Source organism: Varroa destructor, unplaced genomic scaffold, assembly GCF_002443255.2.
Source record: "Varroa destructor unplaced genomic scaffold, Vdes_3.0 BEIS01000003.1, whole genome shotgun sequence".
In the NCBI taxonomy this organism is placed as follows: Eukaryota; Metazoa; Arthropoda; class Arachnida; order Mesostigmata; family Varroidae; genus Varroa; species Varroa destructor.
This window is the reverse complement of record NW_019211456.1, coordinates 1,626,669-1,651,537: the sequence shown is the minus strand read 5'-3', so window position 1 is coordinate 1,651,537 and position 24,869 is coordinate 1,626,669. Positions and strand designations below refer to the sequence as shown.

The following is a 24,869-nucleotide window of genomic DNA, read 5'->3' as shown; positions in this document are numbered from 1 at the left end:
ATCATCGAGTCTTCCGCCTGGACGCCACTTTCACACTTCGAAGACGAGGAAATAAGAAGGGTCCTTTTAATATGCAAATCAACAAGGTAGAGTCGTACAAAGAGCTTTACTTCGTTCGCGATGTATTCTAGCATTCGAGACAAGGACACTTAATCCGAAATACAACCTCGCTTATTATTTTACCATGTACATAAAACACGCTATTCCATGTGTGCTCGATAAGTAAATGCAGATATATTGGTAAATGGTCTGCGATTCTCTTTACACATAGAGATAACGATATCGTTTAACTTTCGTTAAGGTAGCTCACTAGTTTCAATGAAGCGACTCCAATCAGGCAATAAATACCCACAATAATGTCCCGCTAATCAGAGCTTTAAAAATATCAGGTATTAAAATTCCTGACTACGGTGAATATTACGCAGGGACCGCATAGAAGAAATTTCGATTGTAGCAACAAACGGCGTCTGATCTATTTCACAGATGAATGGGTTGACTATAAAGGCTAGTCACGATTGAATAAGAGACGGCAACCATACGCAGTCGGATCAGTGAAGACGGGCTAGATCAGCAGGTGTAAGTAAGAAGACGGCGATGAAACAGTATGAGAACATCATGATCCGGAGGTCAAGCAATGTCGGCTTCCGAAGATCTCTCCATTGATCTAACTATGCGTTCTAACTGATTCCTATACAGTTCTATATTAATGCGATACGTCTAGGTAAAGCAAGCAAGACGCTTACGCGTATCTAATTTTCACTGTCTCATCAGGTCTTCAAGACGAAAATTCATTCCGAAATCATTCGTGCAATTCATTTCAATAACTGCTACGTAGCGATTTCTAGCGAAAGCTATCTATACGGATTAGTACGCTTTGAAACAGGGTTGATTTTGCTTGTTGTCGAAGATTATCTGAAATAATCGCTTGCGAAATGTAAAAAAAAGCTACAAATGACGGTGGCGTCTGTATGTGGAGCTTCGTGCTAAAACCAGCCAGTCAACTACGCTCGTCCGTCGGATTCACGTTTAGCTATCCGATGATGTTGATAAAGGATCAGACTAGGACAAAAAAAAGGCACCACCAGTCAAGAAACTCGGGGCAACATCGGATGTCATATGTCCGCTTCAGGCATGGTGCGAATTGCTCGAATTCCTTACAAATTAAGTAATTCACGTAGAATTCTCCTTGTAATAGTCTCTCTTGCTGTGTAATGTAACTGTAACAGCTGGAGAATTTGTTGGCGCCTTCTGGCAGGACCGGTTGCCATTTTGCTCCCCGTACTCGATCGTTACTTCACTGATCAGGCCATAGTTGCTATGGCAAGCAGCCCTGCACAGAGAGACGCTGCATCTCATAAAGCAGAACCAGCCACCCACCCAGACCGATAGACAGTTACTTAGCCCATCCTAGAGGCGTTCTGTACTTTGCGTTTGACGTAATAGCGGATTGCAGCAACGATGTTCTTCTTTACACACTACGATTAAAAAATTGTTCTGAGTAAGGTTTAGGACACCGTAAGCGAGTCCCTAGGTACGTCGATGCGAATATCGCCGATTTCTAGAAATGCAATAATTTATCTCAAATGCACCCTTACCTATTCTGGCCAGAGCTGTCCACGGGCTGATACTAGGCATACAAAAGGCCAAACGATAGTAACGGTGACAACAATCGTATCTAGAGGAGCGTATCATATGGCGATAAGGGACTATGATAAAAATGCTGTCCTAGCAACATGAATACCTCAAAAATAATACTGTCTATACACAACAGTGCATGGACAACATTAAACTGACAATTTAATATAGTTGTCTATCCTCCTAAACAAGTACAACTGGAATCTGCCTGTCGTGCTAATCTACAGATGGAGGGAGGGAGGCGTTGTTTGGTCCGCTCGATTGAACGAGGCCCTGCGGGCGACATCAATGTCTTCTTATGCTTTCTGACAGGTAAATCGCGCTTTTAACGTACCCTGCAGTGTCGCTAAAAATGGCAGAGCATCAAAAGAGCCGCTAATATGCACGCATTTTCGTTTTTCTACGGCTGACAGTACAATAACATTTCGACGCCTGCAGCATGCAACAGGGCGAAGGTCAAGCTAGCTCAGGCCATTATTGCTGGCCCAACGTATCTTGCCGAACGCCGAACGTGAGCGATACGCTCATTGAAAGCATTTCATTTAGTGATAAAACGCAGCGGCCAGTTTAAGGGCAAGGCAGAGGAAAGAAGTTATGGACTTTTATCTATTTATTTAAGCTCAGCTTAAAAGCAAAAGGGTAAAAGACCGACCGATCGACCGGCCGGCCGTTTGGATCATAGCACAGCGCTATGTCGCTAGCTGCCTCTACGTCATCCACTTATCATAACAAGATTATGCAGAATAAAAATGGAGGTGTGCTTTTACGTTCTCAAGGCAAATATCCGCGTTACTATGGTCCTATCTGTCGTCGAGCAGACCGCATGTGTTTAATTACGTTTTTATTTGTTTCACTCTAGATAAATCGATGTACAGAAAGTCTCAAATGTATCTGAGTTTTGGCAACGCTGTTCTGCTCCTAGAATTGCTAGGATACCATCGGCTATTTAGTGTTTTGACTATAGTGAGAAGACCCGCAAGGTGCTTACTTCACTGCCTGCCTCTGTTACCCTCGTTCATATATGTGCCACAGGCCAAGTAACATTGCTAAGCGACTCATTCAACACGGTAACTATGAAGTTGGACCGCCACGTCATATCGCTGTCGTACACAGGCCGTGTTCCCGCCTCAATGACGGTGAAATAGTGGTAACGTGTTTACTGTCTGAAGTAGAAAACATGCAACTTTAGTTTCAATAAAAGGATGATTTATGTAAATATTATTTCAACAGGCAAAAATCATGTAAACATGTATTTGATGAAATTGTTTTCATTGCACTGTAGTATATAGCATCAAAAAGGCCATATCCTAGAAATCCTTCAAACATTTAACTAAAATATCCTAAAAGACAGACTAATATACACCTTAGTTCGTTATGACTCTCTGAACATCAATGCTAAAGTGGAGCTCGCATAGCGTTTTTATATACCTGATATACGACGGCTTCTCTACACAAATACAATTAAGCGATATACATTACACCCGTCTGGATAGATAAAAATCAATTAAAACTGATTTGGTTATGACCAACTGCGGAACTTCAGTTCATGACTTTCCTGATATTTCAAGCTTCACTTTAATATTGTGTACCAATGACATTATCCTACGAGGCCATCCGCGAAGTTTTCAAATTATCGCGCGCATATACTCATTGCGACGTTTCAATTAAATGTTGATACAATCTACAAAAATTGATCACGCTGTGCACTGCGAACATGATAGGTTTCTCACGCCTTTTGTAGCTGGCTAGACGCTTGCTTTCACGTTTTGACATTACAGCAACGCTGCAGATGCTTTACGGATTTCTAAAATTGTGTCTGTCTCGCTAGACAGCCGCGCTGCCAAACGAAGCGGTTGCAGAAGGGGACACGCCTACAGGCACGCCCCCTTCAATCCCGTAGAAAAGAGAGAGGTTGTTCGCGCATGCATAGAAGGCATACTTTCCGCCAGATCTCCTGGAACGTCCCTGTCTTCCACACCCAAGCTCTCAGCGTTCACAGTTGAAGCTTTTGTTGTTTACTGAAGGAGCTGGAGAAGGGATAGCTTTCTCTCTGTGATGGAAGACGTATATGACTCGCAAGAGGTACGTTGAACAGTTTCGTAGCGGTCCATTCTGTTATCGAAGGATTCGGTCTTTTACACTCTCTCGATCGTCTTTGGCCAATCAGGTCTTGCAGCTTCTGTTTTGAACTCAGAGACAACGTCCTAGCAGGCTTAATAGACTATCGTATAATGCGCGTAAGAAGGGTGACAACAAACACAAACTCGGACTGAAATATTGTTTTTTTAGCTCTAGCTGGCCATGTGCCCGTGAATCCACTATCAACACGTGAGTTAATCATCCACACTTGATACGATTGAGTGGTATCTTCGTTTCGATGCACCTGTTACGTGGCCATACACCGGTTTCCACTTCGTCATATTAATAATCTCAAACACGAGATTGGTACAAGGTTTCAAACGATACATATACCATACCTAACTCATTAAATGCATTTTTTTTGTTTTTTAATACATATGTATATGTGTATTCCTCAAATGCCGCAACAAGATTGTTTCCGACGCGATTATGCCTTCGATGTTTGTCTGTATACACCTTTGCGATTTTGTTTCTGCGATAATGCAATGGTAACATGTTCGTTTACCTAAGTTAAAGATAGGTGGTAGTCTAGGTTTGAAACCGGGTGTAGACTCACTTTGTCTCATGCTGGGAGTCAGTGGTCCGCAGCAATGCTCCGCGGTAGTAATAAGCGTAAAATTTGAGACTTTTAACGGTATGTGATTTTGCATTTGTAGACCGATTGTTAATAAATTTTAGTTTCGTGATTATTATTTGAAAGCTTCTGCATAAAAAAAAACATTTACGAGTCCTAAGTTAGCCCCTCTCCTATCGATATCGATTTTCTATTAAAAAATGCCAAAATAAGGCACACGTCTGATGTGCATGTACAACGTCACCAGGCTTTGGCTAACGAGGGCCTGACTGGTGTTGAACATTTCAGACTAATGTTTGACAACACAAGATTCCTTCTTTCTTTTAAGGCCCGTGTTGGTCTTTTGGAATCGTTGAACGAAGCAGCTGCATGCTGACACCTCAGATGTTGACAAGGGCGACAGGTGTAGGGCATATAGCGATCCGAGGAGCTATACTTGTCAGACCATCGTAATTGACAGAAAAGTTCTTCGGCATGTGAACTTTATGCACTTTGTAGATAAATGAACATAGAATTATGTATAGAACAAATATCTGTTTTGTTCGATACAAATGTATTTAATGGATTTTCGTATGGGGGTGGATTCGTTGAGACCAATATGTGCCTATATGATAGACCTACGAACGAAGAGTACCATCCTGGACGAAAGGCGGGACAATGGGGAAGGTTAATGAAATGGGTGCTGACCGATTTGTTTCAAGAGAAAGCATCGGTAGCTGCAATTTGAAGTTGTTTTCGCGCTGCGGAAGGGCTTTTCAACAAAGTAAGTGTTAGTCGTTGTTCTTAAAGCCTCGTTTTTTCTTCGATTAGTACCGTTCAACAACCAAACTTCATCGAGATTTTAGTAATTATAAACTTAATTAAAATGAAATTTAAAATATGAGACTGAGTCTTGCGATGAAACGTTAATGAAAAAAAAAATAAATCACTAAAGAGATATAGTGAAACGATAATAGTTTAGGTTCGGGAACTAAAGCTGAAGAACGTACTGATCTTCAATCGAAATACAACAAAAACAGGTAACGTATAGATCTTTATGATATTATCGCGGTACGGTTGTTCCCGTGGGGGCGAAGTTCAATTCCAAATAATTGCTGGTGTTATTCTATTTTCGTATGTTACGGTATGTCTGCTTCATCGCAAGAGAGGAAGTGGACAATGGTATAAATTAGACGTTCGAAAAAAATGATCATAAAGCAAACAGGTATATAAATTGTATATACGGACAATGTATATATATAGACAAGAGATATGTACAAATAGTGATTCGTATTGTAGAGATCGTGAATTTGCCCCATTGTTGCCACTGTATAAGCTATATATTTAATTCAGATCATGTTCTAACGAGTAACATTAGGGTTGCATCAATTCCATAACAAAAAGCTTATGACGATAAAGGTTTTGTATATAACCGTCTTAGTATAAAATTGGGTTTTGAATACTTAACGATAGACGATAGTCAAACTGACGACTTTCCTAGATCTTTTTAAACGTTATTGCATTGCCATCAAAGCAGAGCAAAACGACGTAGAAAATCTGAGTTTTATTGTATATATACAATACAGATTGGTACGTCTGTACTTTCAGTAAAGCTTTGACCAGCCCATCCGTGTCATGCTTTGCTGCCCACTCTTTTCTCATACTTACGTCTATATATCTAGCTTGTAGCCTCTGCGATAAATGTTGTCAGTATAAATCAAGTATCTAACACGAGTAAACCATCCAATGCAATATGCTAGTCTATTATAGCTAACCTAATTTTTGTCGTCCAGTAAAGATCATCTTTTTCCATACTGATTAACTCTGACCAATTACATCGAGCTGGAAAGCAAACTCAAAAAGTTTTCCCTGCTTTCTTTCTTTCATTTGTTTACTTTCGATATACCGTTCGAGAGCGCAATCAACGCGCTGTAGTGGTATTGTATTATAAGCGCAACTTCAACTTGAAAGAACTTTTCCAAGATGGATGTTCGAGGTGGAAAAAAGTGGATTTTCGGCACCTTCTATACGATGCATTTCGTCGACGCAAAAACAATGCCGGATCATTTGCCTTGTGTACGGAAACGAAGCTATCGCAAAAAGAATTGCTCAACGGGGTCGTTTTCTAAATTTCGAAAAGTATCCAGGGCCTAGAGGATGCCCCCTCTCTGTAAGACCGTCTGAGTTTGACGACGGCTACCTGAAGGCATTTTTGAAGAAAAACAACAGACAGACAACTCGGGAATTGGCTTCTTAGATAGGCTGCATTCATACTGCTGTAACCACTCCCAAGTCCTTTGGGTTCACAAAAAAACTTGGAGTTTAGGTATTTCACGAACCCTGTGTATTCAATGAGCAGCTACGTTTGTAGTCTACTACAGACGTTACGCAGTCACAGTGGCCGATTTTAGCGATTTTCAGACATTGCATTCTTGGATTTGCACCTCTTTGGTCACTGAAAAATCACGTTTGTAGCCTTACCTCAGATACGGCTCAAGAACAGAAAACGTACAGAAAAACATAGTCCCCGCTCTGTGATTTCTGGTTTCTGATTAGCATACGTCAGTTTGTAGAACGACGAAAGAACGTCGTGGCTAGTGACGAGGGATACATAATTTAATGACTTATAGTTACAGCAGTGAAACGTGTGGTAATCTCTATTTAGAAAAAAGACGCCATTTGTTCCTATTTATTCTCTAACGAAACAAAAACACGCTTGCGAAGCCGAAAGAGACATGGCTGCACGGACAACCAAAACATTAATGAATACCAAAACACACTAAAAGGACATATCTTAGGTTATCCTACTGGAGGCCCTAGTACATATGTAAGAGTATATATAAGTTAAGAACGGCCAGTAGCCGTTCGATTTATCTCTACAGCTGTCGTAGACACTTGGCAAGGGAACTTTGCCTTTGCGCGGAAACTATTCCCAGAAAATTGTCCCTAAATATTGGAATAGTATCAATGCAGGACACAGAACCCCGAAGCATACTCGTAAACCAGACGTATGTTTCAGCTTTCACTAATAGATTTCATATTATATCAGCAAAATGAGTACGCCATGGAAATTGTTCAAGTTTATTAACGAATGCTTGTTAGCTCAAGGCTTTGCTGAATAACTGAGATAAGTTTTCGCTTCGAAAGCGACAAACATAAGTAGATATGTAGGTATGGCCTATCAGAACTCACGTGCGTGTTCAAAGAGCGCTTGCGGCCAAAAAAGAGGTCCAAATAGTAACAATTTTTTTCTTTGGAGGTTAAGGGCAAATACATTATGCAGACCGGACATCACTAAATTTGTTTTGTCCGGTACTGTGGGACTCTCACCCACTAAACCCTGGACCCCTTGGGCCATGGTTCGGGATACGTTTGATGTTACTTCGAAACCATTCAAATAGTAATAATGTGGAAGGCCTTCAGACGAACCCTATCGCTGCATTAATTTTAGGTGTGCACTATTGGGGCCAATTTTCCTTAGCGGAAAAAAAGCGGTATATATGAAGTGTGAAATGTTTACGTCCTCATTTTCGAAAAGTATTGCTTTTTGTTGTTGTATTTATCGTATGTAAACGACAGCTTTTAAATATTCTATTAGTTATATGGGTGCACAAGGCCACTTAGCGAGGTCTCAGGTCCTGTCGCAGGTGGACTGCTGCGATACTTGTTGTTTAACTTGATTACTCTGTCCGGTGGCCCCTTTATGTACCGTAGATTCGAATACGCCGACTCGCCATGTCATAATGTTTTTTTACACAGGATCTAGTTACTTAGCGGCCTACTGCGTCTAGGTGCAACATCAATCGGTCACAAGCCATTCGTTTCCAGCGTATTTGCATCGTGCTCTTTGCTTACCCACCCCGTTAAACCTTCCAGACTCATCTCAACACTGTAAATCAAGTTATTTTTGTTTATTTTCGTTCACTAGGTACTTATTAGATCTATGTGCTATTGCTTTGAATTCATACATCTTGGCTTAACTTCCTAATTTTCGCTACATATAAAAATTAACAGAAAAAATCATCTACAATACTAGCTAATGTAATAAATGACGCTTAATACAACGAGCAATACGTATTTCGACTGTCATAAACAGTGTATAAACGTAAATACGTGCTATGCACTTGTCGGGCGTGTTTCGACACCTTGTGGTTTCAACATTGTGGTAGTGTACAATGCAACAAAGTTCAAAACCGAGCTCTTCATACATGACTTCCGTTCAGGATCATTTAAAGTAATCTTTTCTAACTCTTTTGAACTTTTGTTTGCTATTATTATGCTTCTTTTGCCTTTGCTTAACTTACATTAGCAATAACAGATAAGCTTGCTTTACTTACCCTATTTACACAAATCAACAATTCGTTCATCGACATTTTAATATTACTAACAAAGAATTTTTATCTTCCAGTACTGCCTTCATTAAGCGATACCTTAGATGGCTAGCCGGAAGCAAATATGCCTACACTCAGTTTCAGACTTCTTTCTTTCGACAGACTATCAGCCTAGGCTACCCACGTCCTTCCCAAGCGTTGGCCTTTAAATATCTAATACTTCAGATATATCTTTGCTGTTTCAATGGATACTTGTTGTGGAAAAGGTTTCCCAGAGAGCTTATACGCCGATGCGCCTCACACAGGATTGGTATGTAATCGATTTTAAATTATATGTGAGCGGGTTATTGAGGTTTTGGAAGCAATAGCCCTTTATAAGGATCAGCGCTCCACTAGGCAGACTATTTACTATTTAGGCTTGCTTCGCGACCATTTGGAACAAGTTCCTCAAATTCGGCAAATGAAAGTTCTGTGCATATACCAACAGGTGTTTCTGGTCGGTTTATCAATCACTATAAACCTATATCTTCTTAAATAATGTTAAATCAATGCTAAAATATAAAGAAGACATTTATTGATCATTATCTACAAAGAAAGTAAATGATTTCTATTAAATGCGTGATCATTGGTACGCTCTGAAAATTTATTAAACGTTCAAAAATTTCTATGAGACCGTTGTGATCAATTATTAGCGAAGAGGTAAAAGCGAACGTAATATTCACGTAAAAAGTAACCCCGTTTACGTTATGAATGCGCAATTGGTATTAATAATGCTGTATCCAAACCAGCGTCCCAAGTAAGAAACACAAGTAATCAGCCATCTAACCAATGCCTTCAGCTTGTTTTCAAATTATGCTGTGACACCCATTTTGGAAATTTGTGTCTCCGCGAAGGCCAGCTTAGAACGAATATTCGGAAAAAATACGTGGTACTGATCAGGCGAATGAAGCATCTTTTGCTTGTGGCAAAAAATTTCTCGATCAACGCTTCGCGGATCTCAGGCAGGCAACACTGTAGGACTAGATTTAGGGGCCATGAATATCCACATATCTCTCTCTGTTCAAGCACAAGTAATACTCAGCTAGCAGTGAGCGACAGAATGAGCGCTATAATAACAATAAGGACAATAATAGATGTAGAAAACACGTTCCACTTTTCGCGCGAGTACCATAAGCACAAAAGAAGTTCGTCGGTGGCCATGAGTACTTCTGAGCAAGTAAACTCCACGAGTTAAAAGCACACTGAGCTACATTCATTTGTTAATTTCGAAGATAAATGCTCACGGTGTGGTAACGAGTGATTTATCTGTGCATATTTTCGAAGCTCATTGTCACAACGGCGGTGCCTATAAGTGAATCCTGCTTGACGCTTGTACGATTCTTGTCCAGGTCAAGAGGTTGTTCACACTGCGACCTTGTTATAGGCATTTTATGCCTTTATCTTCAACGCAGTACTCCTCCAGTTGAGTTATTCCACTTCGTAGAAGCCTTTTAATACCGACAGCGTTTACATGGCTTCTTTTGTCTGTCGGCGTGTGTCTACGGCTCCGCCTTCCGACATTAACGCTATTAAGGGAGACCTGCAGGGACCGACACAGACGATAGTTTGATGGTGTAAGGTTCAAGCTATACGACGGAAAATTTCCCATCCAAATTTTCCTAGTTTTTTCCGGATAGCTAAGGATGTATGTGACCTCTTTTCTTCTCTAATTCTGGTTGATTTTTACCGATGTCTTGTGATAATGACTTTGTTCACTGTTAATGTTAGAGCTACGACTCTACTATCTACTGTAATACAATCGTTCTGTCGGGCAGCAGCAGCAGCAGCAGCAGTTCAATTTCTTTCCAGTCCTACCAAACACACAATATTACCTCTTTTTGCATTAATGTGGGTTTTGCTGGAGGAGCACATTTTATTTGCGCTTGATTTCTGGGTTGGGTTTCTGTAGAGCCTCCCAGATGGAAATCTGATCAATTGTCTTGTGTCAGTTCGTGTGGCACCGGAACATCAAGCTTCTTCTATCTTCAAATAACTTGACACTGTTTGTTAGTCGATGTTTAGTTGGTTAACAATAATACTAATGGTAACTTAATGGTTTTGCTTAGCTTTCTCGATGATTTTGTCTTCTTTATTTTTAAAGATGGTTGCCCACTACGAAGAACTTATTTTACACCGAAATTTCTAGTACAAAAGCAACTTTAGTTGAGCCGTTTCTTCTAATAGCGCATGTTGAATTTAAATGGCGCGATTTTTTTTTATAGGCCTGGCCAGAATATATACCTCGATTGCAATAGGATCGTAAAATAAAGCGAATTCTTGTAGAAATTTCGCTTGTCCTTAAGACGCCGTCTCTGAACTTGGAATAAAAGCATTCCGGCAATTTTAGCACATCTACTGGCCTTCAAAAGACAGCAACGCTGGCCCGATGCAACTCGTGTAACACCCAAGGAATGTGACTTCTAGCCAAACAAACTCCTCCGACAAATCTATTACATATATATACACAGCGCACCTGCAGTGCTACCTTTTTGACGTTTCTAAGGCTGTATTTCAAAAACAAGGTATTTCAACGAAATCTGTTACATGTGCTAGAAGTGTGACTTTTGACGGTCACGCTTATTCAATATAACGGCCACCCACCGAAACTGCAGTTTCGATTCATGGTCTAAGACCCAACGGTCGCTTTGGGAAAATTTCTTTCTAATTTCTAACTTTTTACAGTAACCGTGCGTCAAATAACATTGCTAGGTATAAACTTGCTAACGTATAACTTAATTGTGTCACACGCACCAAAAAATTTCATTCATTTAATTTGGGTCTGACTCTGAAGCTTAAAATGGCCAAAGAGCCGAACGAAGCAAAAAGGGATAAAAAGATTTCAAAAAAGTTGATTGTTGGGGATCATTGATATTCTTCTCTCCAACACAGTCGTTAAGGTCTGCACCAAAAATATAGATGTATGAAATTTTGAGCCATATTTATGAATTTTTAAGCCCTTTAAATCTACCACTTTCGCCCTGAAAACAGGTCCATGTATGAAACTATTTTCCACCGTGATGAGTTTGAATGAAATGAATAAACTTTGTTCGAGTGCCGAGGACGGATTATAGATGCATACCCATTACAGTAGAGGGCTCGCCAGGGTCTGTTTCGATTTAAATACCGTACCCTGAATATATAGGGGAGGGAAAGTACCCTGCGATGAGACACTTTTTCTCTGCTCTACGAAGCAAACATTATGTGGAACTTATGCCCTGTCATTTAGATTGTCACACGATTGATGAAAAATCACCATGTTAAATTCTGCGAAAATCAAAAAGGGCCTTATTTCAGCTGAACGTTTAGACGAGTTGAAGCAAGCTCTCGTTAATTGTATATTTCGATTATGAGTGTAAGCTGAAAGAAAGAAGAAAAGAAAGTAAGAAAGAAAAGAAAGCATGTCCCTCTAGCGCTTATTGATTGGCGAAATTTACGGCAAAATTTTGGAAAGAACCATCGTCATCGTGCCAGCGTATTTGATATGGCGGCGCTTTCGGCCCTGGTGTTTTATATGGAGAAATAAGTTGAGATGCTGATAGTGCTACGACATGCCAGTGACAGGTCGTGACGAGTGAAAATACGCATGAAGCATAGTCTCTGAGCAACGAGTAGCACAATTTCGTGTATTTCTATATTCGGTTCATTCACGATGTGGGCCAATGCACGACCGCAATATTACGAACAGTGTAGTGCGTGTACGGTGATGATAGCGGCTTGCCTCAAGAAATGATGATGTCCTGTTGGTCCTCCGTCCTGTGGTTTTCCTGGAGCCAGATTCCTGTAGTAAATTCAAGTCACTCTACTGTCAACGATAGCTAGTCCAATTAATTCTTTGTCTCGAAACTCAAAGTCCAGGTAAATTTACGTGCTGTTCCTGTGTAACATGTGGATTTACAGTTGCCTAGTAGTTCATCAACTGTACCATTTATTTTAATGCAGTTTCATCATTGTACACAATCATTTCGAAAAAAACCGTGCACCTTATTCACAGTTGTTAACGTGTCCTCCGCAAAATTTTCTAGATAATGTTCATCGATAGGATGCGCTTTTGTCAGGATGTTGTTTTTCCATATCTCCTTTTTGCTCAGTGAAATTCGTTGACTTTTTTTACCTACCGCTGAACATCCTGAGTATGTTTATAGCAAATAAACATGAAAAATCTTATTTGTTATCTGATGAATTGTCAGAACTTTTTGTGCCTACCGCATTCTCATACTTTGAATAGCATTTAAAAAATCAATTACATTCAAAAGCTAATTTTGGTCACCTATATATATTTGCAGTTGATAATTCTGAACGGATAGTACGATTATAGTGTTTAGAGCCAAGAAACTGTGTACATATTTTTGTGGAACACCCTGTATATATTTATAGACGAGCGACGGAGACCTAGCTTTGGCAGGTTGTTGCAACGGGCATAGGTTCATCCGCCGTTCGTCGTCGCGGAAAAAGCTTGTTCTTTTTAGGACAAAATAATAAACGTTCGTTGACCGAAAACGAGCTATTATACAACCTTTTCGTACTGGGCTAATCCCAGCAAGATTGAAAACTTTTTCCCTGAGTTCAACAGTCTACTTTACTTATCTTCTATGAGGCGAACGGAAGATTCTCGATACGTTATGGGTTCAAATAGCTAACAAATTAATCGAAACAGCTGTTTTTGAGACATTTGAATTTTTGGTGGGAAAATTTCAAGGTTTCAAAGAAAAAGATGTCAGCTGTCAGCCGGGTCATCCAGATCAGCTCCGAAATTTTTTTTCCGACCTTTTTCGCACTTTTAGGACCTTGCATTTCTGGAACTTTTGGCCTGCGACCAGCCCAAACCTTGATGCTGCCATTATCTGAATATAGTATATTTAAGTGGCATTGTAACAAGTTTAAACCTACCAACATAGCTGGACGCACGGTTATTATTAGAAAGTAATTTGCGAATTACAGAAGGGGTATTCTAAAATGAGTGGTAAATGGTTTGGGTCCCGAATTGAAATTGTCAGTGTGGTGAATTCAATAGAAACCGTAACAAATTACACTTCCAGTAACAGATTTCGTTCGAATACACTCTCAAAAATAAGGCATGATCTAATAAGGCAAAAATAAGGCGTGTCCTGTATATATAAGGTAGAAGTTGTTTATTGCACAATTATACACATTGGAAAAGTTGGGCTTCAAATGCAGCAAAACACGAATGAAAATTCGTTATACGTATCATGCATTATTAGTCCGGCAAACACTTACATAGAGCTAATAACGAGACCGGTTTCTGTCTCAGCAAGTTCATATGACTTCATGAGGGTGCGGTAATGGACGGCTGAGGCAATAAAGGGTACCTTTTCCCTTTTTATTTATAGGCTAAAGGTACAAGCGACGCCGCTTGTGGCTTTCAGGGAGCTGACGCACAGTATCGATTACTAGTCTATATCTATTTTCGTAATTGTACCATCTATTTTAGGATGAAACGAATACTCTTTAGCACAAGCGCACGCTCATTGTTCATGGTAAGAGCACTATGTGATATGTTTTTTCTTCACCAACTGAACCTCTGTAAGCCCAGGGACTATGGTCTATTTGTCAAAAGCAACCAAACCGATCTGACAAAGGTTGCGAACCCACTTTATACGAAAAACTAATCAAAATAACAAGAAAGCGTACGTACAACAGCTAATAAAAAGTGCAAATCGGCTTTCGATTTGAGATGCAAAAGAGGACTTCGTACGGGTCCCAACTTGCAATTGTCAGAACCCAGTTAAAACGCAGCCACTCTTCATTTCGTTTCATTCGGCTTTAACACTATGAGACCTCACGAGCTACCGTCGCCGCAGCACCGTTCTGTGCGGATTCTTCCAAGAGCTAAATTAGTCAGAAGCCCTCTACATAAGGTCGCTTCCAGACGTCATGCATGATCATGACAAGTACAATGCGTGTATATAACTTAATCAACTTTTTTCAGTAAACACATTACGTGGACCTAAATTATTTCTATGTAAAATAACTGCCGGTTGCGTCAACAAAGCATGTGTCAGATTCGATTCATGATGGGGTGCGGACACTTAGGCTGTCTCAGAGTCAATGGCCAGTCATCTCACAGCCCGTTACGGAATAAACGACGCTACTACTAAAAACACGAATATAAACTGCGAGACTTCGCCAAGAACGATGAGCTTGTTGTTGCCGGCTCAGATGGTGACCTGGTCGGTCGCTCTAAACCCTTCATTCTCAGTGGCTAGCGTTCGATTTCAAAAGCAGACAAACGATATGCATAGTACAAATCAACGAGAGAGAACGGGCTTTGCTGGAGCTTCCCGCTGTGTCGCCTAGATTACCCTTCTTGTACGATTCACTCGTAAGGGCCTTCACTAGTGCACGCCTAAAATGCATTCACGAGTCGAATACTTGCCCACGTTACAATCGAGTAAGCGTCGAGTCCGACAGACCTATACACTTAGACAACGCATCGAAAACGTGCCTATTATCTCTAATAATTTGTAATATAAAAAAAACAAGGGTCATCGTTATAATAGTAGTAACGATAATACAACAACAAGAGTAATAGGGGCCCGATTATACTGCAGCCTGTAGACGACACCAACTACGCGTAACGGAACTTCAAAGCATGCCAACGCAAACACATCGGTCAAAGAACTTCCGTAAAATTTCGTTTCGTCATAACATACATAGCGTGTTAATCAGCATCGAGTATCTTTATAATGATTCTAGGACACACACAAGGTTTCGTAGTAACGCCTACTTCTCTATTGTTCGATAAATTTTTGTAGGCCCAAAGCAAATGCTAAGCGAAATCAACAGCTTGAGCCATTAGATGGAAGAAGCCTACTTTTCCTCTAGTCTCTTTCCCTCTTCTTCTGCTTGACTGACGAAAGAACGATTGGCGTTGACTGCCAGTTTTACAAAGTCATCACCGATACGATCATATCCGGCATTTCACAGTACTCTGACGACCAGCTCCGTTAATGTCAAAGTTGTCGGAGACAGTCCCATTTGTGTACATAGTTCCATTGAACAGCTCAGGTGTTTACAGACGTTTGCGGCACTCAACAAGAGCAAAGCAAAGGGATGATGTCGTAGCAAAGTTAAGTGAAGCGTCGTCGTCAGTCGCGATTCTTCGACGAAGGAAGACTCGCGCGTCTCACAAACAGCAAACATAATTATGAGCAGCGAGATAGCAGAGCGTGTGTGTTAGGCCGACCCTATTCCCGGCACAGCTGTTCGTAAAGGGACGATTTATTATCACAAGATAATAACAATAATGACAGCGCGCCACTTCACCAAAACGAAATCCTAGGGGGTTTTTTTGTCAGCACAACACAATAATACTAGAAATAATAATAATAATAATAGGAGACACAATATACAGTATTTATTTGATTATGTTCTAGCTTGGCTACGAGCGATGGCTGTTTTTACACTTAACAACAAAAAAAATCTGCTCGGTTCCAATCTAATTTCAGTAGCAATAGTTACTATATATTTCCCTTCGCTATTCACGACCTTCCCTATAAACGGAACTGATTATTCCTCCTCACGGGCAATTAATTTTCAGGTCTAGTGTTGCAGGTATGTGTCCAGTCAGCTTCGTTACTAATCGTATCTTATATTGATCGGAAAAAGTGGTAATTCGTGCCCGCGAGGTCTACGGAATATGGAAGCAGATGTTCACCAACCTCTTACTCATGTCCTTGTAGCGCGGCTTTTATAATCGTTATTATGTGCGTCATGCTATTTGTTGAGAAGGACGACCTTGTATCATCTGGATAATCCCGTCGACTCGTTGCACCTATATATATATATATATATATATATATATTTTTTTTTTCCTTGTTGATAGTCGTGTCCTTCAAATATTTCATAAACCGTCCGCTCGTTGAACGGGAGATTTAGCTCAACTTTGGGTCCGGGCTTATATGCTGGAAGTACTCATTGGATTGCTGCTTTATATCGGAATGGAAACACCAATTCTCCTCTCTGATGTCAATTCTGCGTAAAACGCTGTCATTTTGGCTAGGATATCTTCGGTGCCGGACAGGGTGGTAGAAGGCAATGAGGGGCAGTGTGATTCTTCATGATATCCATTCAGTGCATGAGGCACGCAAGCTTTTAATTTTGCGTAAGGTGCTTGTCGATACTCATTTGATTGCAATTCGTCTTCTCGGCCAATCTACGGATTGCTCGCTAGCCGTTTACCTTCACAAGTGGCCTCAGGGATGTCGACCAGGGCAGTGTGCACGCTCCGCTTCCAAGATGCCATTACTAACTTTGTAGGCCTGTTCCGAACAGTCTATAAATTTTCGCAGTTTTTATCGATGAGTTGATAAGAATATCGCATGCCGCTGTGGACGGAACTTCAACTTCAGATAAATGAAGGACACGTGTCCAAACTGCACTTTTTTTTTTACCACGATTGAAGCCTGAATTCGAAAGTGATAAAGTTACATTCACTGCACAGTGAAGTTCCGACGAGAGAGGGCTCTCGAATGGTATATGAACAAATAGTAAAAATACCATTTAGACGAACGACAGTTACTGATGTCCCACCTAAATAGCATGCAAGAACCCTTCACTTACCCCACGGTGTTCTTTGCGCTAGTTAATGGTAGTCTCCATGAAGATGTCACCGGCAAAACTTGTGAAGCACTCCAGTCCGAAAGTTATTCAAAAAGACTTCTGCTCTAATTTAGGCAAGCTATCAAAAGGATAGCAAATATGAAAACGAAACGCTCACCTATGCTATGATATAAATATTGTTAACAAATACACGCCAAAGCAAATGATAGCGAAGGACTCGTTCCCGCCAGTCAACGACAAAAGTGAGTCGTTTCCGTGGCAATAGCCGAATGAATGGCCAAGCAAAGTTCGACGAGGGAAAGTCAGAGAAATATGAGTGGCTCGCAAAAGAAAGACAAAAATGGCCACCAGGTCAGGCAGCGTGGCGTTCGATTTGAAGAAGTTCTCTCCATAGACAACCTCTGTGGGGACCAGATGGTTTGAGATTTGGTTTTGCGGTGAATAAAAAAAAGGTTCACAGATAGATTAATAATCGAACAAATATATATTAGCTAGACTACACTTAATTATACGATGGTTTCTGTATTATTTTGTCCGATTCCGTATATTGCCTATGTGGCTGGTACAGAAACTACTGAGCTGAAATAATACAATACCTGAATCTCAGTTTAGACTTTGTATGATTTATTGTTTCCTTCATATTTCGTACTATTACACACATGTCTATATAAGGTATCGCATGTGTGGCTGTCGGTGTTCAAGATGACGGCAAAACTATGATCCATTATTATAAAGGCTTGCTATCATGTCAGAATGTTCGAACTCTTCCGAATCACTCAAAATCGCGAATTACTCTTTCCTTTTCCATATCATTACACGTACGCCTGTTTTGTACGTTGGACTCTCTCTCTATATTACCTCGAGGTGTCTGCTATTTGTTTGTATCTGTAAATTCTGTCCGATAACTCATGTGTTGCATTGGTCAATCACAGGAGGGAAAATAGCGGCATATTAAATGTATTCATAGTTCTTTCACAGAGATCCTTGTTGTTGCACGTGAGGCCCTGCTAGCTCGCTACCAGCCACACGTACCGAAACAGTAATTAAGTAAGTTAAAGTGTTGCCTTTTCCTTACCATTGCTATGCCATTTGTATCACTATTATTATTAGCAACGCTACCACTAATAATGTTACCATAAATGGAAGATTTTTTATCAGTATAATCCTTACAAACTACATACGTGTATGCATCAGAATATCTTTAATACGTTCGTCTATATATGCGGAACAATCTTCTGAACGTCAGCTGACGCCTTTTGATGTACTTCACTCGGATACTTCATTTACCTGTATATCGGTAATACAACTATAAAGTATTTATGCTGCGTGTTTTTATCAGACGTGAAATTAACATGTCTCCGTAAAAGGACGCAACAAAACCGTTTGACACTAACTACCTAAAGATGTCGTTTGTTGTGGCGCGTCGGCGGCTTGATGTCGCATGGTTCCTACAATAAGAACAATCCCAATAAACGCACTGACATTTACAATACTAGTTACAGCAGTACTTTGTCATTACAGCCTTAGAAGTAGCGTTCAGCCACTTGTCGATCAATCAATTACTAGTACATGCCGCCACCGCTAACTAGAAAAAAAATATGACCGAGCTACAGTTTTAGATGGCGCGTTGGTGTGCTAAATTTCAGTTAAATCAATTTTTTTTTACACATAGAGAAACAATAGATTTCCACTAGATAGACGCGTGTATGACGATCGGTACCTGGACGAAAACATATTGAAACATCGTAGGTGAAACACAGTAAGAGCTAACGCGAAATTCTTAAATACGAGGGAGCTCAGTGTCAGCAGCTAAACAACGTCTTATCATATTTTTGATTGAATATGAATTGAATGAAGCAAAAAAACTATTAACAGGTTTCTCTTTACAATTTATTGTTTGCGAAATTTTTGGACGAGAAAAATGGGAGAGAAATAGATAGCAGGAACCCACAGAAACACTTTTATCTTCGTTCTGTCTTAAAGATAATCCCAGAATGATTGTTTGCCGTGATGCTTGTCGGTACAAGCCAATTTCGGTGTCGTTCTAATAAGGGTAATGACGATCAAGTATTTATTAAGGCGCTATTATAGTGCAAATATAATTTTGCATACTTTTTAATTTCAGCGTAACAGACAAGGGCTCTTTGTTTTAATCGTACACTTAAATACGTGCGTCAGTGTTGAACGGCGTAGGGGTGAAGCGCATCTAAAATACCCGGGCACCACGATGGCTGAGGGACGTCGCTGGGGTATCACTGGAGAAACTACGCGCACACAGCACAATATCTATACAGTAGTCATAATTAAATGTTTGCAGAAGACCACAAAAAAACGCTGAATAGAGATGTCAACGGAAATACAAACAACCTGGAGTCGAGAAATCGCTCCCAATAGAGCAAGTGACAGCGATGCGTCTCGAGAATTTATGCAGCGCAAAAATCGAGTATCATTCTACGGCTGAGGCATCATCTGCCCTGACATGGCCGAACTAAGGCCATCTGTTGGAATAAACAGGTCAGCGCAGTCTTGCTTAAGCCTTTCACTAAATCTGCCTAACCTGATTGAACGGAACATTCGTTTTTTCATCAACCTTTATATCTACCTGTGCTACTCACGCATGTGTATGTGAGCTCAGCCTTCTGATCAATTAACTGATTTGTGCCTGCTGTGTTGTATATAGTAGCTTAAATTAAATAAGGCAGGAAAAATCAATTGTGGGCTATCTCTGTCCAAACTCTGTCTGCGTCTCTCACCGCGTATTTAGTTCTTCCCGATAGCAACTGCTCAACCCTACAGCCACACGTATCAGTTTTTCTCCATAATTGCTTTTCCATTTTTACCATTAATTAGCGCCACCGGCAATATCTTTGTCCTCAGCTTTATAGTTGTCTTTATCAATATGGGAATCACGTATATATACGTGCGTGTGTGTGTGTGTGTGTGTGTGTGTGTGTGCGTGTGTGTGTGTGTGTGTGTGTGTGGCACCACCGTATAGTTTATGACGGTAGAAGATGTTGTATAATATACCCTACTTGCTTTTCTTACTATTAATGCTCATACTGCTCTTGTTTGTTATTAATAATAACATTATTCATTAATGGATTTGTTTCCATTATTCGCTGTTCGTTTTACTCATATATAGCTTTATATATGTATATGGCATTACTGTAATTTTAGTACTGATAGCTGATTTACAAAAATGAGAGATCGAAAATAGTCACATATCGTCATCACCAGCGTTTACCGCGCCAGATCCACCAGAGGGTACAAGCTTTGCCAACAGACGCGAAACGCTATTGCGGAGGGAGGCGTTCTCTTTTCTATTCTCTTCCTGTTACCGTCGCCCTCGGTACGGCTATATCGCGAGGGCCATACATTGCAACAGAAGCCGCTCAGGAGCAGCAACTCACGATAACACTGAAGATCATCTTTATACGGTGCAAGTCAAATACACAAGCGGAGAAAGTCCCAACAACTAAAAATGTTTGCAAACATTATGCACATGGAGCGTATAATATGCTCGCTCACTTGCAAGCCGATTGGCACAAGGGAGATGTGTTTCGACCTGCACACATGTATACTAGCGCCATCATGTTTATTCGACAGATTATATATATAGTCCATGTATTCCACTACCGCCGCGGAGCGTTACAATCACCTCTGTATTTTAGCATCAACAATCAATGCTCTTAGTTAAGGAAGAATAAATAGATTCATTGTTTCGTCTCAGCGTGTTGGTGGTCTAAGACCGTCTTCGTTCGTGATATCATGCCCGCGATGTTATGCTCTGCTAAAGAAGCTCAGATCAACAACGACTTTCTTTCGCGTTTTTTGGTACTTGAGTTTTTTCTCAACGTATTCAATAAGGGTTTCAATTTTTATCCTCCATCAGAGTAGCCCCCTATTTATCGCTAAAACTAAAATAGGGGCAATAGTAAATCGAAGATTATCTTCGGCGATTGAAATGCAGGCATAGATGCGAGGGGCCGATTCGCTGTCCTGGGGCTTTCTCAAGAGCTTCCTGCCGACGGCTGGGGCTTCATCGTTGTGAGGGAACTAGAGACAGAAAACATGCGACTGTGTTCCCCTCCCCGTGCGCATGCAGCATCAGTCTCAGCGTTTATTAGTACTTGCGGTTTCCACCCCTTTGCGTGCAGCCTTTCGCTCGCGTTCCATTCCCCTTTTGAGTTCTTTGATCTTCTTCTTAAGCAGAGCACGATCCGCTTCTTCACGAACTCCAAACTCCTTGAGCTTGCTACCACTCTTTCCTAACTCCAACAGTTGTTCACCGGTTATGCCGTTCGAAATAAATGTCTGGGAATATAAACCACGCACAAACAAACACGATGGGTACAAAGTTTATTTCGATTACCCTTGATACCTTGAGGTTGGTATATATATATATATATATATATATACGGCGCCAAAAACGCGCACTCAATAGATTGTTTATTGATATGTACGTACGTATGATTGAAGTCATTGCATTTAGCGAATTAAGAAAGCTGTGAAAAGAAAGCACTTTTCCAAAAAATGCGATGGCTTCAACACGAACCTCTCTGTAGGCCTTTAGACCGTGCTCGGTTAACCATTTGCAAACATCGCGAGGCCCCCAGGACATAACGTCTCGTTGTTGTTGTTGTTGTTGTTGCTGTTGCTGCTGCTGCTGTTGTTGTTGGATCACGTCTTCTCCTCGCATAGATCTTGTCGTTGACACGGAATCAATGGCCGACTTGCTACCGTAGTATTGATGTGTGCCGTGCCCCAATAGAAGGGAACTTACATCAAAACAGCCTACGACGTCTGAACAGCCAGTGTCCCCACTGGGTGACATGGGCATCGATGAACGAACTATCCGTGAAACTCCATTTTGAGAAATGGTCACATCGCCCAGATAACTCTTTTCGGTTGACCCAGTTCCTAGTGGTTGCGTCGACTGGTTCGTCTGAGCCACTTGAAGATTTAATGTACTAGACGTGTTATACGTTTGTTGAGGTGAGCCAAAATGATCACCAGTTATTGAACTGGCGCTATTTATTTGGCCATGCGATTGGGTTTGAGTAAAGCTTTGGATACTTGAACTATGAACACTAGTTGGGAGACTGCCGTTGCGTCCTAGAGATGACGTATTTAATCGAGCGGAAATTAGTCGAATTCCTGAAATGCAACGTATACAATCGACTTGAAAATCTACACAACCAGGAGTCCCTAACCCTTCGCTCGCAAACTTCGCTTTCAAAAAGGCGGCGGCGGCGGCGGCGGCGGCGGCGGCGGCGGCAACAACAACAACAACAGCAACAACAACAACAACAACAACAACAGCAACAACAACAACAACACTCTTGCAAGGATAATGCTTGTTCATGGGGGGACACTTGTTGGACCTACAGTCTATATAGAAAGTATAAGCCAATCTATTTATATCGTACGAAAATGAAATTATCTCATACCGAAATCAGTCTGCATACCACCCCACTTAATAAATAGCAGCACATCTCTGGACCTCGTAGTCAATCACCTTGACGACGGTAGTGCATTATGCTTTGTGTATCAAAATCTTATGTCCGTATCGCTTTCAGTAATGCACCAGCTTACCTCCATTGAAAACCAGCCCAGGCAGCGCTTTGTGATTTTAGAGAGGTAACATCCCATCCGGAATAGTAGGATCCCTCTATCTGGACGGGTGTTTCGCTTGTTGTGGTGAAACACTAGCGCTAGTTCAATTATTGACACTGTCTAATCCATATTGAGTGTTTGGTAAATGGCGATAGCAGAAACGGCTTTGACATGACAAATGGCTACCGGCGACTGTTGCTAGGAGGAACTGACACTATTAACAGTCATAGATTGCACCGTTTGAACTAGCACCACTTTTGTGCTTTGGCGATACGAGACCCGGTGCAAAGTTTCTGCGTAAAGATGCTACTGTTGTTGTTGTTGCTGGTGATCGAGGTGTGGTTGTTGAAGACACAGAGAGGAGGTCACAATTATATGGCGTTGCATTGCTGTTACTCGGGCGCGTTAAAGGCGTATATTCGGCCGTGTTCTCCGTCAGGCCTGTAGGAATAAGGACAAAGTAGGGCCGAAAAAGTGACGCAACAAAACAATACATCAAAATGGCAGGAAAACAGCGAGGAAAGAACAGGCAGTAAGAGAAAGTAAAGCGTTATGAGAATTTTTGAATTTCTAGTTACCTAAGCTGTAAAGCTTAAGGCGTTTGAAGCGTATTCATGAGGAACGATGTGCTCATGAAAGCAATGTTCACACATGCACAAACTTCCTTTGGTTTACGACTCTAGCTTGTAACTGCCTAGCTACCTAGTTTAATTATCAAGCATTGAAGACTGAATCATGCAAAAATAAATCGTCCAACGTCGTCAAACAACACGTCGGGTGTCGAACGTGTTGTCTTTTTTATAACCGCCAGATTTGAAATTACAGCATAAATCGACGACTTTAACAGAACTAGACTGTATGTTTTCCTTAGTTATTGGCGGTTTTTAGATGTCACCGTTATAACAACAATAATAAGATATATTAGGCTATCACAAGCGAATCTGGCAGACTTTGAAATTAAAGTTGGGGGCTATAGAATATGCTTCCTTTTACTTTTTACACTCTTTCACCAGCGCTCAGGAGGAACAACTACATACCTACCAATCGCGTTCCCATATGTAATTTCTTATATAGTCATAGATAGACTTCTCGAAGTAAATCAATACTAGGATATGCTAGCCGACCAATTACGCTCTCGGAAACATGAAAAGTTACATCTGTTTAGAGTAAGAGAGTAAGTAAATTCGAACGAACGTTGCTCACTCGTACCAAAAGTCATTGAGGCTTGGCAATAAGGTCTATCATTGTCATCAACTAACTTTCGATTCGCGGGTCACCAGCGGTCCATGAGAATTTCACGATTAATTGTTTGACTTTCAGCGAGTATCTCATGTAGGTTGATGTCCATCGCAAATATTACCATAACCTTACGTCCGAGCTTACTCGACACTGCCACCAAACTTCTTTCCAGGGAGACTCCCTTACCCGATCTTCCATGGGCTGGGGGCAGAAATCGTCCATAATGATCATGTGCTCTAGATGGGTTTTCTGTTGATCAAGGTTCGGCGAATCGCACGCGAAGTATATTACACGCATTTTCAACTGGTCTAGAGTGAATTTATGGGAAACTAATTTCTAATCCAGTTTTCGCGTCTAGGTTATTTGGATGATAGTTTTGTAACGCCTAACATGTTAGAGTCCTAGTTTTGACTGACAGAGCCCTAATCTTCCAAGCTTCTTCTCGGTTGTGGCAGTGCATTCTTGCCCTTCGTGTCCCGACATCCACCGCTTCTTCACGGGCTTTCAGTCGTCAATTCTCAGAACCTCCGCATCATTCATTCGCTTAAGGCCCCCTTTCCTAATGCCTTCACCAATTTTTGATGAATATTTGCATCTTTGCGGCCTTCGAGCGATAAAAACTTTACTGTTCAACGGTGTCTTCTGAGGCTAGAAGATGTCCTTCCTTTTTGAACGGCTTTCCACGCACAAGTTTGTGAAATACTAGGGTAAACTTCATCTGCTACGAACGCTGGTTC

The 24,869-nt window shown here is 40.9% G+C and overlaps 1 protein-coding gene across 15 annotated transcripts in view; it reads right to left on the bottom strand.

Moving 5' to 3' along the window:
* Positions 1 to 17,880: 17,880 nt before the first annotated feature.
* LOC111246428 (uncharacterized) overlaps positions 17,881 to 24,869 on the bottom strand; it is a 58,649-nt gene continuing 51,660 nt past the window's right edge. For 9 of the 15 annotated variants that reach the window (XM_022795992.2, XM_022795991.2, XM_086985010.1 and 6 more), the window contains 2 exons: positions 21,833 to 22,434; positions 17,881 to 21,591 (listed from right to left, as the gene is read on the bottom strand). In XM_022795992.2, the coding sequence (XP_022651727.1) occupies positions 21,391 to 21,591; positions 21,833 to 22,434 (803 nt within the window). In that variant the 3' untranslated portion in view covers positions 17,881 to 21,390. Of the gene's footprint in view, positions 21,592 to 21,832; positions 22,435 to 22,872; positions 23,335 to 24,869 lie in introns of those variants that run through there. The other 6 variants (XR_002671668.2, XR_015324823.1, XM_022795997.2 and 3 more) reach the window with 6 other exon arrangements.